Raw genomic sequence first — 13308 nt, 5'->3', positions numbered from 1 at the left:
TTCTCTGATATCAGCTTCTTTGTTGTAGGGATAAAGTGAGTTATTTTTGTGAATCAGTTCACTACAACCAGAATACAGTCAAACTGCACCTTCTTAAAATTCAGGCTTGCAGGGAGATCTGTAATAACATCCATGCTAATAAATTCCCAAGAGTAATTTGGGATTAGTAAGAGTGATAGTTCTTCTTGAGACTTTCCACAAACTCTTCTTGAGTTCTGGCAGACTTCACAGACTTTGCAACACTTCTTCACCAGTTCTCTCATTCTTGGCCAAAAGTATTTGCAAGCTATAAGCTCATATGTTCTTGCTGTAGCAAAATGCCCCACAAGAGATAGATTATGATGACACCTAATCAGCTCTACTTGCAGAGCCTCATTTTAAGAAATGTATATGTAATTATCTCTATAGAGAATACTCTTCTTCTCTTTCCACATTGCAAATTTCTTTGTGCCTGCCTTAATGCCTTTGTGGACCTCAGCTGTATAATCATTACTTTGCAGTAGATTTGGCAGTGATGTCAACAGATTGGAGCTGCTCTTTTTATAAGAATTCTTCTTACAGACCAGATTTTTGGCCTTCTGGATCTGCATTGCAATCTTCTTCACTTTGCATGTGTCTCTCAAGACAACCTTTGTGAGTAGTTTCTTGGTCTCAACCTGAAGCTTTGTGAAGATGAGTTGCACATTCTCACCTTCTCTCTCTTCTCTCTGGTTTAGAGAAACTTGGGCTGTCAGTTCCAACTTTTCTGTAATCTCTTGCTTCTTTGCAAGCATTACTCTTAGTTGATTTGCAGTCTTGCAACCCTTCTTATCATCTAGATCAGTCTTCTTGATATAGTCAGATCTTCACAAGAGTTCATCTGCTGGGTTCTTAGTTTCTTTCACATGATCAACTGTGAACCAAAAGGCTGTCAGTCTTTGCACCCAGCAGACCTGTCTTTGTGAGAGATCTTGAGCAGTCTGGAAGTAGCACAAGCTATCATGGTCTGTAAGGACTTGAACTGGTGTTCACAAGCCTTCCAACCAGCAGCATCAATATCTAAATAACTCTATAATCACAAGCAGTTCCTGATCATGAATGCTGTAGTTCATCTCTGTGGGTTGCATCTTCCACAAATAAAACCCAACTAGAACCCAGATGCCATCCTTCACCAGCTGTAATAGAATACCACACACTGCAAAGCCAGATGCATCTGTTTCCAATCTGATCTTTCATTCTATATCAAAATGGTGAAGCATAACAGCTTCTGTGAATGCTCTTTTCAGACTTATAAAGGCTTCACAATCTTCCTCAGTCATGAAAGTGTTGACTTCTCTTCTCATCTCTCTTCATATATGTCTGCTTAGCTTTGCTTCTCCTCCCTTTAGGAGAGCAGTCAGGCCACAGACTATCTTAGAGAATCTTGGGATGAAGCACCTGTAAAAGTTCACAAATTCTAAGAAGACCTGAATCTCTTTCTTACTGGTTGGCTCTGGCCAGTCAAGAATAGTGTCCACACAGCTCTTCTCCATAAGAACATTCTCTGATATTATGACATACTCAAGGTAGTCAATCTCACAAGCATTGAACTTGCACTTTGCCAGCTTGCAATAAAGGCCTGCATTCTTGAGTATCTTAAGTACCAATTTCACATGCTTCTCATAATCCTCCTCACAAGCCAAGTACACAACCACATCATCAAGGTAGTGTAGTGGGGATTCCAGTACCTCATTAGGACAAAGGTTGTTCCAGTCCGAGGCGCAAACCACCCCAAAGCTACTATCCTTGAGCTATATAAACCACCTGTAGCCCCTGCATCTTGCTTATTACCTTTACACACAATTGCTCTTTTCTACACACTCGTTCCTTACTACCAGTTTGGCTATTAGTTAGAGAATATGAAGATTTCTTGTTCATGAAATGTGCTACTGTTTCTCATTAGAGCTGCCTGTGTTAGTACAGGGCTCTTTAGTACTATTACTCCTTGCAAGCTTAGGCATCTGTTAGAACATATCTATCTCTACACTTACTACTCGACCATACCCTTACTATGTGGTGATTTTTCACCTTTCTTGTGCTCTCACCATATCAACCAACTCGCCTACTTTGACAAGGCATCCCATCATACCCCACTCCATTTGGTGACCAAGCTGAGACCTGAAGATGATGATGCAGTGATTTGGTGACTGCCAAGGAAGAAAAAAAAAAAAAAAAACAAATTCTGAGACACATGAAGCAATACACTATTTCAAGGTAAGATCTTATGGACTAGGAACACAGTACTAACCAGGTTTTTTATTTAGGAATAAGATTAGGGAGCTTAGATTTGAATGCCTCTTATCTAGAGCTTGCCCAATAAACAGGTTTTTGGAAGATATTGACTAATAGACAGAACATACTGTGTGACATGACCAAAGATCAAGAAACCAAGAAATTGGAATCAGAATCAACTATGGCTGAAGGTACTACAAGATCATATGCAACTATATCACTGGGTGAGGACAAGAAAATTGTGGTTCATTCCCACATTCCTATGCCTTCCCCTGGCACAGCAAATGCACCTTGGTTTGACAGCAGAGATGCTACCCTGTTTATTGAAAGGTTTTATCAGATGTGCAAGAATCATGAGGTAATTGACCCTAAAAACATTATTGAATGGTTGGCTAGGTACTGTGTTACATGGATTGGAGAATGGATGAAGACCTTGGAAGGCTACAAAGAAGGTAATTGGGAAGTATTCTCCAAAGAGATTATTCATGAATTTTGTGATCAAGACATCACTTACAAGATTCACTATCAGAATTACCTCCAGGCAATTACAAAGAAACTGTGTGCTTGGGATGGCAACATTCATGCCTATGTTCAAGAATACACTACTATCACCAGTACAGTTCAAGCAAATGGAAGGCTTGATGAATTCACTAAGATATCTTGGTTCCTTCAGGAGCTACCTGAAAAGCTCCAGAATAAGATTATTGACAAGACCAAGCTCAATCTTTCAGATGATATGTTGCCTATTGATTTTAGAAAAGTTGTTCGGGTGACCATGGATTTGATCAACCAGTATGAAGGGAATAAGAAGGTCTTTGAAGAAGATGAAATGAAACAAAAGAAAATGAAGAAGCTTGGTGAGTGATATCAATTGACTAACAAGCCCCCTACAGTTGAAGCTCCAAAGAAAACAGCTAGTTTTGCAAAGACTGAAGAATCTGAATCAAAAGCCAAAGCCAAGGGCTCTGACAGCACCAATATTGAAGCTGCTATTAAAAAGATGACCAACAAGTTCACAAATTTGGCATTGGCCATGAGAGTACAATCAAATCAGATATAAGGGAATTCTGATCAGTATTATATGCTGCAGAGAGAAGGACCTCCAAAACCTATACCAAATTATCCAACAAATGTGACTGTTAATCCTACAACTGTACAAGAGAATACTCAACTGCCAGTCAACCCCTATTTGGCTTGAAATGGCTCTCCTATGACAGGCTATAGTAGTGCTTGTGGATGAGAAGGAGCTCAAACTGGAGGAATTTCAACACATCCCTCATGCTTCTACTGTGGAAAACCTGGACATTGTCAATCTCAGTGTTATGAATACCAATCTGATATGAGTAATGGATACTGCCATATTGATGACAAAGGGAACTTACACATGGGCTCTAAGGGTCAAAACTATTGAGCTGTCACTCCTAAATCTGGAATCCCAAACATGTATATTGTGCAGTCTATGAGAGAGGATGAATGGGTGATTCCAGAGTCAACAAGCCCTAAAAAGAAGACCAATCAGCAAGAAGAGACACCTCCTGCAAATTCAACCAGTGTGAAGGTCCAAGCAGAATGGCTTGCATACCTAATGTCTGATGGAGAATCTGATTTGGATAAGAAATATGAACCATTGAAAGAAAGGACATCAGTCAATGTTGGAACAGTTGGAGAAGCTAAGAACAATCAAAGAGCTAAGATTGCAATGCCCCATACTCAGTGTACTGGACAATTTATTACTTACCAGGATAATCAGGCTAGTGTTGATGATAATGTTATGGAAGACATTGAACCAATCAATCAGAAGAAGCCTGAAATTCAGAACAAGTCCACAGAGAAATAAAGATCAAGATATTCTGCAACAGATTGCTTATCCTCTCAGATCTGTGATTCCACAGATGCCAATGAATTAATGGGTCAAATTCTCAATGGAAAAGTTGAATTGTCAGTCAAGAAGCTTATAGGTGTATCACCAAAGCTTTATCAAGCATTCTTCAGATCAGGCTGGAATAACAGTACTAGCAAGAGTCATGCAAGGGTTGGAGTCTCCGAACCAGTTCAGCCTGAGCTAAAGATCAATTTCAGTCAACTTACTTCAAAGCCCATGGTGCCAAAATCCAAAACAGCATATGAAATGCATTCATTATATGCGCCAGTCACTATAAACCAACAAGAATTAATGGTGTTGATCAATACTGGTTCAGAAATCAATTTGTTGTCTTGGAAGTATGCTGAAATGTTGAAATTGCCAATAGAAAATAAGCTGCAAGTGACCATGGTTGTTCAAACAGGAGAAGTCACTCCTTTTTACACATTTTGTGACAAAGTGCCTGTTCAAATTGGAGATATTGTTACACATACCCCTTTCCTTATATTTGAAGGAGGGGATCAGCAACTTATTCTTGAAAGACCTTGGCAATTTGCTGTCTGTTGGGGATGCAACACCTCAGAAGACAGTGGAGTGAACTGTGAAATTTATAACAAAGAACAAATGTGTTGCCTAGTTTTCAAAGACTTTAAGCCAAACTCAAGCAACATGAAATATGTGACTGATAAATTGAACAGCAATCATTTAAACAATTCAACAGACATTTAATTAGGTGGGTGCCTGTGGATACAAGGCCTGAGAAGGATGAAGAAGATGTGACAAAGACAATGAGTATAAGAATTAATGATGAGAAGGTTGAAGGTCAGGAGATTGAAAAGAATAGAGAAGTCAGAAGCATTGGCAGCATTGCCAGCATTGGTGCTTACAGCAATGAGGAGAAACATAATTCCAGCATTGGTGAATCCAAAAGCATGCTAAGCCTAATCAGATTAACCAGTGTGCTGGTGAATCAAATGAACCAATCAGAAGACAAGGATAATTTTGCATCAGGAGTTTGGATTTTCCAATCTCTGCTTTCTGATTCAGATAGTATCACAGCTCACTGCAAACATTACACATGTGATATAAATTCCAGTTTAATTCACAAATCTATTCCACAAAGTGCTCAATCAATTTACACATCTCTGAACAAAAATCATGATTTTGTCACAAAGAAATCACATCAGATAGACATTTTCAATAGTGGATGGAATATTGGACCACCTTCTTCAGAGGTCTGGAGAGTGTGCACTGCTTATAAGTGGAAAGCTGATAAGATAAGGCCATTAGCACCTGGAAAATCTGATGGAAGCAAGCCAGAAGATCTAGATAATTGGGTGGATGTTTGTTTGGATAAGTATTACTCTGAGGAGAAATGTGTTGTGTTTAATTGTGAATTTGATGACCATATTAGGTCTAGAATTGTGCCCTTTTCTGTTGGAGAACAGCTAACAAATGAGAGAATTGAGAAGCTCAAAATTGGATTTGAACTGACAAGTTGGGAGAAGGAATTTTTTATATCAGTTCTTTATAAATGTGAAGGGGTGTTGGCTTGGTCATTCAAAGACCTATGTGGTGTTTATCCTGAATGCTTGCCTCCCCAGGTTATTTGGACAGAGCCCCATGAGGCTTGGCAGACTAAGACTTACCAAATTCCTTGTGCTCTACATGATAAGCTAATTAAAATCATTCAGGACAGGTTAGAAGCTAAAACATTGAAGCTTTGCCATGGTTTATATACCAATCCTTATTTTCTGGTCACAAAGAAACAGAAAGGCGAATATCATTTAGTTGATGTAGCACATATGTACAACAAAGTTACTATTTGGGATGCTTTTATTCCTTCTAATGTTGACAAATACACTGAAGACTTCAGTGGACTTGTTATGACTAGCCTATGCAACTTATTCTCTGGATATGATAATTTTCTGTTAGCTGAAGAAAGCAGAGATATGACAGCCATTGCAACCCCTATTGGGCTCTTTCACCATATGACTTTAGTTCAAGGGGCAACAAATTCGCCAGCTCAAGCCCAACACAGGATAATGAAGATAATATGTGAGGTTTTTCCAGAGATTGCTTGAGCCTTTATGGATGATCTTGGGGTAAAAGAATCATATGTCAAAAATGAAACTGAAGTCCTTTCAGGAATAAGAAGATTTGTTTATGATTATCTGCAGAACCTGGACTACATTCTATGGCTTGTCAAAATCTCTGGGGCCAGGATCTCCAGCACCAAATCTCAATTCTGCATGTCTGGAGTCAATGTCATTGGATGGGTCTGTGACTATAATGAACAATGACCTGAGGAAGCCAAGGTGGCTAAAATTGTGAATTGGCCTACTTCTACAAGCATTACAGAATTATGAGGATTTCTAGGGCTTGCTAGATATTTCTGAATACTTATAGAGCATTATAGTTGGATAACCAAACCTTTACATTATCTGCTTCAACAAAATGTTACATGGACATGGACTGAAGAGCAAAATGATGTCTTTATGCTTTTGAAAGAAAAGTTATATTCATTCCCTATCATTCTTCCAATCAATTACAAACAGGATCCTTTGCTTATCACTGTGGCTGTTGATGCCAGTGGATTAGAATGGGGAGAATGTATTATTCAGAAGCAATAAGAAGCTCAACATCCCACACAATACAAATCCAGAGTATGGAGTGATTCAGAGAAAACATATGATGCTGGCAAACAAGAATGCAGAGCTGTTTTGAAAGCCTTCAAGAAATTCCAACACCATATCTATGGAGTGCCCTTTACCTTGGAAATTGATGCAAAAACTCTTGTCACCCAACTTAATAGGACTGCTACAGATATTTCAGAAGCTTTGGTTACCAATTGGATAGCTTGAATACACCTCTTTGACTTTACTGTTAAACATGTTCCTGGGACAAAACACACAGCTGCTGACAGACTATCTTACTGAGGACTAGGTATTGGGGAACAGTCTAAATCTGAAGAAGATGAAGATCTGTTTGCCTTTATGAATCCTATAAGAGTTTTAGCTGGCTGAGCTCTTGATAGTGAAGACCTTAGAATACTGGACTCCACATATTCAGAAGAATTGGAGAAAATTGCACAATACCTAACCACCCTATCAAAACCATTGGACATGGAAGGAAAAGAGTACATGAGATTCTGAAGAAAAGCAATTAAATATGTGGTGGAGGCCAATCAGCTATTTAGGCAAGCAGGATCTGGTGTGCCTCTAAGATGTGTTGTGGACAACAAAGATCAGCACAAACAAATTTTACACATGATGCATGATGAATTTGGCCATAAAGAGCAAGAGGGAACATACTCTGCCCTACAAGCTCAATACTGGTGGTCAGAGATGTATAAAGATGTGTCTGCTTATGTAAAGCACTGTTCTCAATGTCAACAAAGAGATTCACAAAGATTGAGTGAAGAGCTTCATTCTACCTGGGCCCCTATCTGTTGGGAGAAAGTTGGGGTGGATATCAAGCACATGCCTTTCTGTCAAGGACAAAATTATTTGGTTGTTGCCAGATGTGACTTCACTGGATGGATGGAAGCTAAAGTCTTGAAAAAGACAACAGCTGAAGCTGTGGCCAAATTTCTTTATGAGAATATCATCTGTTGATGGGGCCTGCCTGCCAAATTTGTTATGGATGGAGGATCAGAAAATAAGAACATTGTGGAGATCTTACTGAAGAAATTCAACATTAAATGCATTGTTATTTCACTCTATAATCCTCCTGCAAATGGTATGGTGGAAGTTGGCCATAAGCCTTTGGCTGATGGGCTAGCTAAAGCTACCAATGGCACTGGAAGAAATTGGATTAAACATCTTCCTGCAATTCTGATGGCAGATCAAATGACAACTAAGGCTAGTACTGGTGTCTCCCCTTATAGATTGCTAATGGGCCAGGAGACAGTTCTTTCAATTGAACTCAAGATTTCTACTTGACAAACAATTCCCTGGCAAAAGATTCAAATAACTGAAGACTTGCTTCTGATGCAAGCACAGCAAATCAAAAGACAAGATAAGGATGTTCTGGAAGCAGCTCATCATCAGCTCTGAATGCACACTAGAAATAAGAAATACTTTGATGATACCCATAATATTCAGATCAACTCTCTTCTACCTGGAGACCTTGTCTTGCTTCACAATACCAAAGAAGAATAGAATATGTCTAGAAATAACACCCTGCACTTTCAATGGCTAGGATTCTATAGGGTTAAGTCTGCTAATTAAGAACTAGGTGCCTATCATCTTGAAGAGTTAGACAGCACTGAACTCAAAGAATCTATTGCAGGAAACAGATTAAAGAAGTATCTTATGAAACCTGGAATGGAGCCATTCAATGATAGCCCAGCAGATTCTGATGTAGAAATGGAGAACATCTCTCAAAAATATGTCACCAGAAGTCAACCTAACATTCCCTCTAGCAGTTTCTTGGATGTTAGCTTCTTGAATCAGAGTGAAAATGAAAATGATCAAGAAGAAATGGAGCAAACACAATTTGCAACTGTTATATCAGATAACTGGAGCTTTGCTGTTGTTATACCTTCACAAGATGTTTAATTTGTTGTGTTTTGTTTGCAAAAGTGAAGTTTTTTGCTTGCTTATTCAGGAAGTTTCTTTTATTTGCCTGCAAAGTGAAGTTTTTGCTTGCTCTTTCAGGAAGTTTCTCTTTCTTTGTTATTTGCTTAGCATTCACTTTTTCTGGAGATATTTAAAGATTAATTTTTCTTTGCTGGAGCTTTTACTTTCTTTTACATTCAAGCTTGATTCTTTTTACAGATTCAACATTTCCTTCTATTCTGTTATTCTGACATTTGCAAATTTTTTGATCTCTGATATTCTTCAAAAATGGCTGGACAAAGCAACCTGCCTCCTTTAGCACCAGCAACCAAAAACCAAGGCCTGGTTGTTACCAGAGACAGTGGAGTCAACTTGGATGGCCATTTCTTCAATAACCTAACAGCAGCTATGGAATACATTGATAACCAAGCTCCACACCATCAATATGGTCTACAAGTTGAGCTGATGAACACACTTATGTGAGTGACTAATGTAGTCACTGACTTAGTGGCCTATTTCTATTGATATGTTGAAAGATCCAGAGCTTGGCAACATGTTATGCATGCCAATTTTGAAGCCAATTTCCATGATGCTTGAAAGGTTACCCTGGATGTCAAACAACATCACATTGATATGCAAAAGATCAAGAATAGGCTTGTCACTACATGGGGGATAGACAGGATTGATGCCATATGGCCAAAAGTAGAGAGCCTGTAGGCTGCACAAAAGCTTCACCATACTCTAAATGTCTACAAGAATTAAGATAAGTTCACCAACAATATTAACAGCACAGTGCTCCAAAGACTAGATGCTACAGAAGCTGGACATCACCAGAGCTTAGCTATATTGCCAGACAATTATACTACAGCTGATAAAGAAGTCAATTACACTTGCAAACTTTCTTCAAGAGATGCCCTACACCAACAAGAACTTACTATTGGGAACTATGATCTTCTACAGCTATTGGCTCTTCCACAGTCATCTAGCTCCCAACATTCAATTCAGAATATCACTAGAAGCCCTCCCACTGCAAGCAGCTCCTGAGATCTACTAGAAGGACTACAGTCACCAAGATCATCAAGAGATGTTCCAATGGATGGGATGTCAATGCCACATAGCCACAATGTATTGGGAGCCTCTATACATAGTACAATGTCAATTAGATCACATGGATTGGAAACTGGCCAATCACAGCCGCCATTTGGATTCACCAGCGCGCTGGCCAATCCACCCAGCCAATCAGAAGCTCCAAAGCACCACAGTGAAAGAATCACAGCTATGTCAGCACACCAAACCCTCCAAGGCCTAGGCAATGAAGATGAGTCTGTTATTCCTTCTGAAAGTGACAAGGAAATACCCCAACATGAACAAGAAGAATCTGTCATAGCAGTACACTCTGGTACTTGCCATTGTCATGATTTCAAACAGCAGCTTCTCCAAAAGATAAAGAGTACTAAAACACATTCAGAGTTGGAGCTTATTTGCATCCTGAAGCAGTTAGGAAAGGCCTTTAGCAATAAGAAAGCTGACATCTATCTGTGCTATGACCATGCTAAACTAATAGCTTCAAAACTTGGTTTACAGACTCACACACTTAATAGGGAGGAGCTTCTCAACTGTTTGGCTTACATCCATAGAAATCATCACAACATTGGCTCAGTCAAGATCAATGACAGCACCTACCTCTGGTTCCATTTGGCAAATAGACCAGCTAGAGCTGAAGATGCTTTAGGCATTTACAAATTCAAACATCAGCCAATTATCTCTCTGGTCACAAACATGAGAACATTCAACTTCAATCAATACATGTGAATAACTGAAGTTAACAAGTTCACCACCAGCAATCTTCAGAAGGAATGGGAAACAACTGAATCTGTTATCATTCTCCAGCTAATGCACTGGTGGAACAATAAATTACAAGGCACCACCACCACAGTACTCACCCAGGTCAACAGCAAATACAACATGTACTACCATCATCAGCAAATGATGGGAGGTCACAATAATTACAGATAGTTGAGAACAATGTATTACAGTATCAGCCAACAACTTATGCGCCAGGACCCTGCATACTACCTATAGTACATACTAACAAGACCCAACCACACTTGGAAATTAATCTTCTATCCATACTACACCAAGTATGCTAAGCCAGGGGATAAAACTGGGTTTCACCATATCAATGTTAATGTTCCAGATGCTATTACTACTGGAAGGGGCATTAATATAATACAAGAATCCTTGACCTTAACTGCAGAAGAGCCCAGTGACTGTACAGAAATCTTGCCAGGAATGCATAATCATCTAGAGAATTGGTGGGGACTAGTTGAAGAACAAGACTTATCTACTGATGGCTATGTTCACTGCATTAAAGATACAATGTATACCAAAGACAACAAAAGAAAATTTGGTATTAGATGAACTGATATCATTTGCAAACCTGGCAATGTCCAAATTACAAGCCCTCTGCTACCCCATGAAGCCCATAGTCCATGCAAAAAGGTCCAACACACTATGCTACCCTGGTATGTGGCAATCCAAGAGGACCATGAACATCTAGAAGTTAATGAAGCTGGTACATGGTTCCAGCTCTCCACTGCATATAGAGATCTAGTTCCAGGGCCTTCATCTCCATCTGGCCATTCAAATCATTACACATTGGTTCCATATCAATTCCCTACTGCTATTCAATTACAAGGCTTAGGAGCTATATTGGATGCCCTGGTAGAACAAATTAGATGGGACAACCCCATGGTAATTAAGGAACTTGATATTCTCTTTAGCCCTGATGACAAAAAGACTCAGGACTTCATTAATAACTGGTGCCTAAAGGCCACACAAATTGCTCTGGATACTATTGTCAAGACTTACCAAATTAAAAAGAAAGCTTTTGGTAATAAATCCTATTGGCATTGCATGCACAACAACATTGACCCAGTGTCAGTTCAGCCTTCTCCTCCTCCCAAGAACTTGGTGGAAGAAGAGGATCATGGTGATCACTATTAGGGATTGCTGCTATCACTCTCCTTATTCTTATTTCCTATGTTTTTCCTTACCAGACTGCTCATTACTATTTATTATTCTCTTATTTTACTAAATTGGTTTTGTTTTATTTTATATGTTGTTTGTTGTCAGGGGACACCAACATTGAAGGCCAGGAGAAAATGTAGTGGGGATTCCAGTACCTCATTAGAATAAAGGTTGTTCTGGTCCAAGGTGCAAACCACTCCAAAGCTACTATTCTTGAGCTATATAAACCACCTGTAGCCCCTGCATCTTGCTTATTATCTTTACACACAATTGCTCTTTTCTACACACTTGTTCCTTACTACCAGTTTGGCTATTAGTTAGAGAATATGAAGATTTCTTGTTCATGAAATATGCTACTGTTTCTCATTAGAGCTGCCTGTGTTAGTACAGGGCTCTTTAGTACTATTACTCCTTGCAAGCTTAGGCGTCTGTTAGAACATATCTATCTCTACACTTACTACTCGACCATACCCTTACTATGTGGTGATTTTTCACCTTTCTTGTGCTCTCACCATATCAACCAACTCGCCTACTTTGACGAGGCATCCCATCATACCCCGCTCCAGTAGGCCACCACAAACACATTCAGATATTCACTAAGTGCCTTCACAATATATGATTGAAAAGCTGCTGGTGCATTCACAAGTCCAAAGAGCACTATCAAGTACTCAAATAGTCTCTGTGGAGTCCAAAATACAGTCTTCCACTTATTCTCTTCACAAATTCTCAGTCTATAGTAGGCATTCTTGATATCCAACTGAGTGAATATTGCAGCTCCCACAAGCTTATACAACACATCTTCAATCAGTGGTAGAGGATATCTATTCTTGACTGTTTTTGAATTCAGGTCACAATAGTTCACACACATTCTTAGTTCACTATTCTTCTTGGATGTGAACAGGATGGGTGCTCCTGCAGATGACTTGGAAGACCAGATGAACCCATGAATTAGAGCACTGCTCAGATATTCACAAAGAGTCTCTTGCTCAGCTTGCAAAAGTCTGTATGTTCTTCCAAATTCTGGCTGCTTCCCTGGTTCAAGATCTATGGCCAAATCATCTTCACAGTGTGGTGGCAGCTCCTAAGCCCTCTTGTCACTAAACACTTCCACAAGTTCACAGTAGGCTTCCAGTATCTGGAGGTCTAGGTCTGCTGTCACCACCTGTTCTGATTTGTGGAGGGTCATCACATAGATGGGCTTTTCTTCTTCCACAAGCTCTGAGAGATTAACTAGTTTAATCTTCACAAGCAGGTCATGACACACAGTTTGGAACTCTAGCCTTAGTTTCTTGAAACACATCTTGAGATTGTATCACTGCAGCCAGCTCAAACTCACTAGCATCTTATCTCTTATGTTCACAACCATCACTTGTTCATGAAACAACTGCCAGTTTTTCTGAGAGTCACAGGCTTCAAAGAATATATTTGCAATCTCTTCTACAAGAATGACATTCTCATGATCCATAGCAGTTTCAATCTCTATAGGCATCTTGTGCACCTCTAGGTCTAGCTTCACAGCCAATCACAAACTGATCACTAGAGATTGACAGCCTGAATCTATTAGTGCTGACCAGATAATACTCCTGTCAGTTGGGCTTCACACAT

The 13308-nt window shown here is 39.4% G+C and overlaps 1 protein-coding gene across 1 annotated transcript; it reads left to right on the top strand.

Annotated features, from left to right (window-relative positions):
• Positions 1–11187: 11187 nt before the first annotated feature.
• On the top strand, positions 11188–11679 carry CIMG_12623 (uncharacterized protein; the record flags this gene model as incomplete). Its single annotated transcript, XM_001249014.1, has 1 exon — positions 11188–11679. The coding sequence occupies one exon, from the start codon at positions 11188–11190 to the stop codon at positions 11677–11679; it is 492 nt and encodes a 163-aa protein (XP_001249015.1).
• Positions 11680–13308: the final 1629 nt, after the last annotated feature.

The sequence above is a fragment of the Coccidioides immitis genome (assembly GCF_000149335.2).
Source record: "Coccidioides immitis RS genomic scaffold supercont3.1, whole genome shotgun sequence".
NCBI lineage: Eukaryota > Fungi > Ascomycota > Eurotiomycetes > Onygenales > Onygenaceae > Coccidioides > Coccidioides immitis.
The sequence above is the reverse complement of the archived record's forward strand: the minus strand, read 5'-3'. Positions and strand labels throughout refer to the sequence as shown.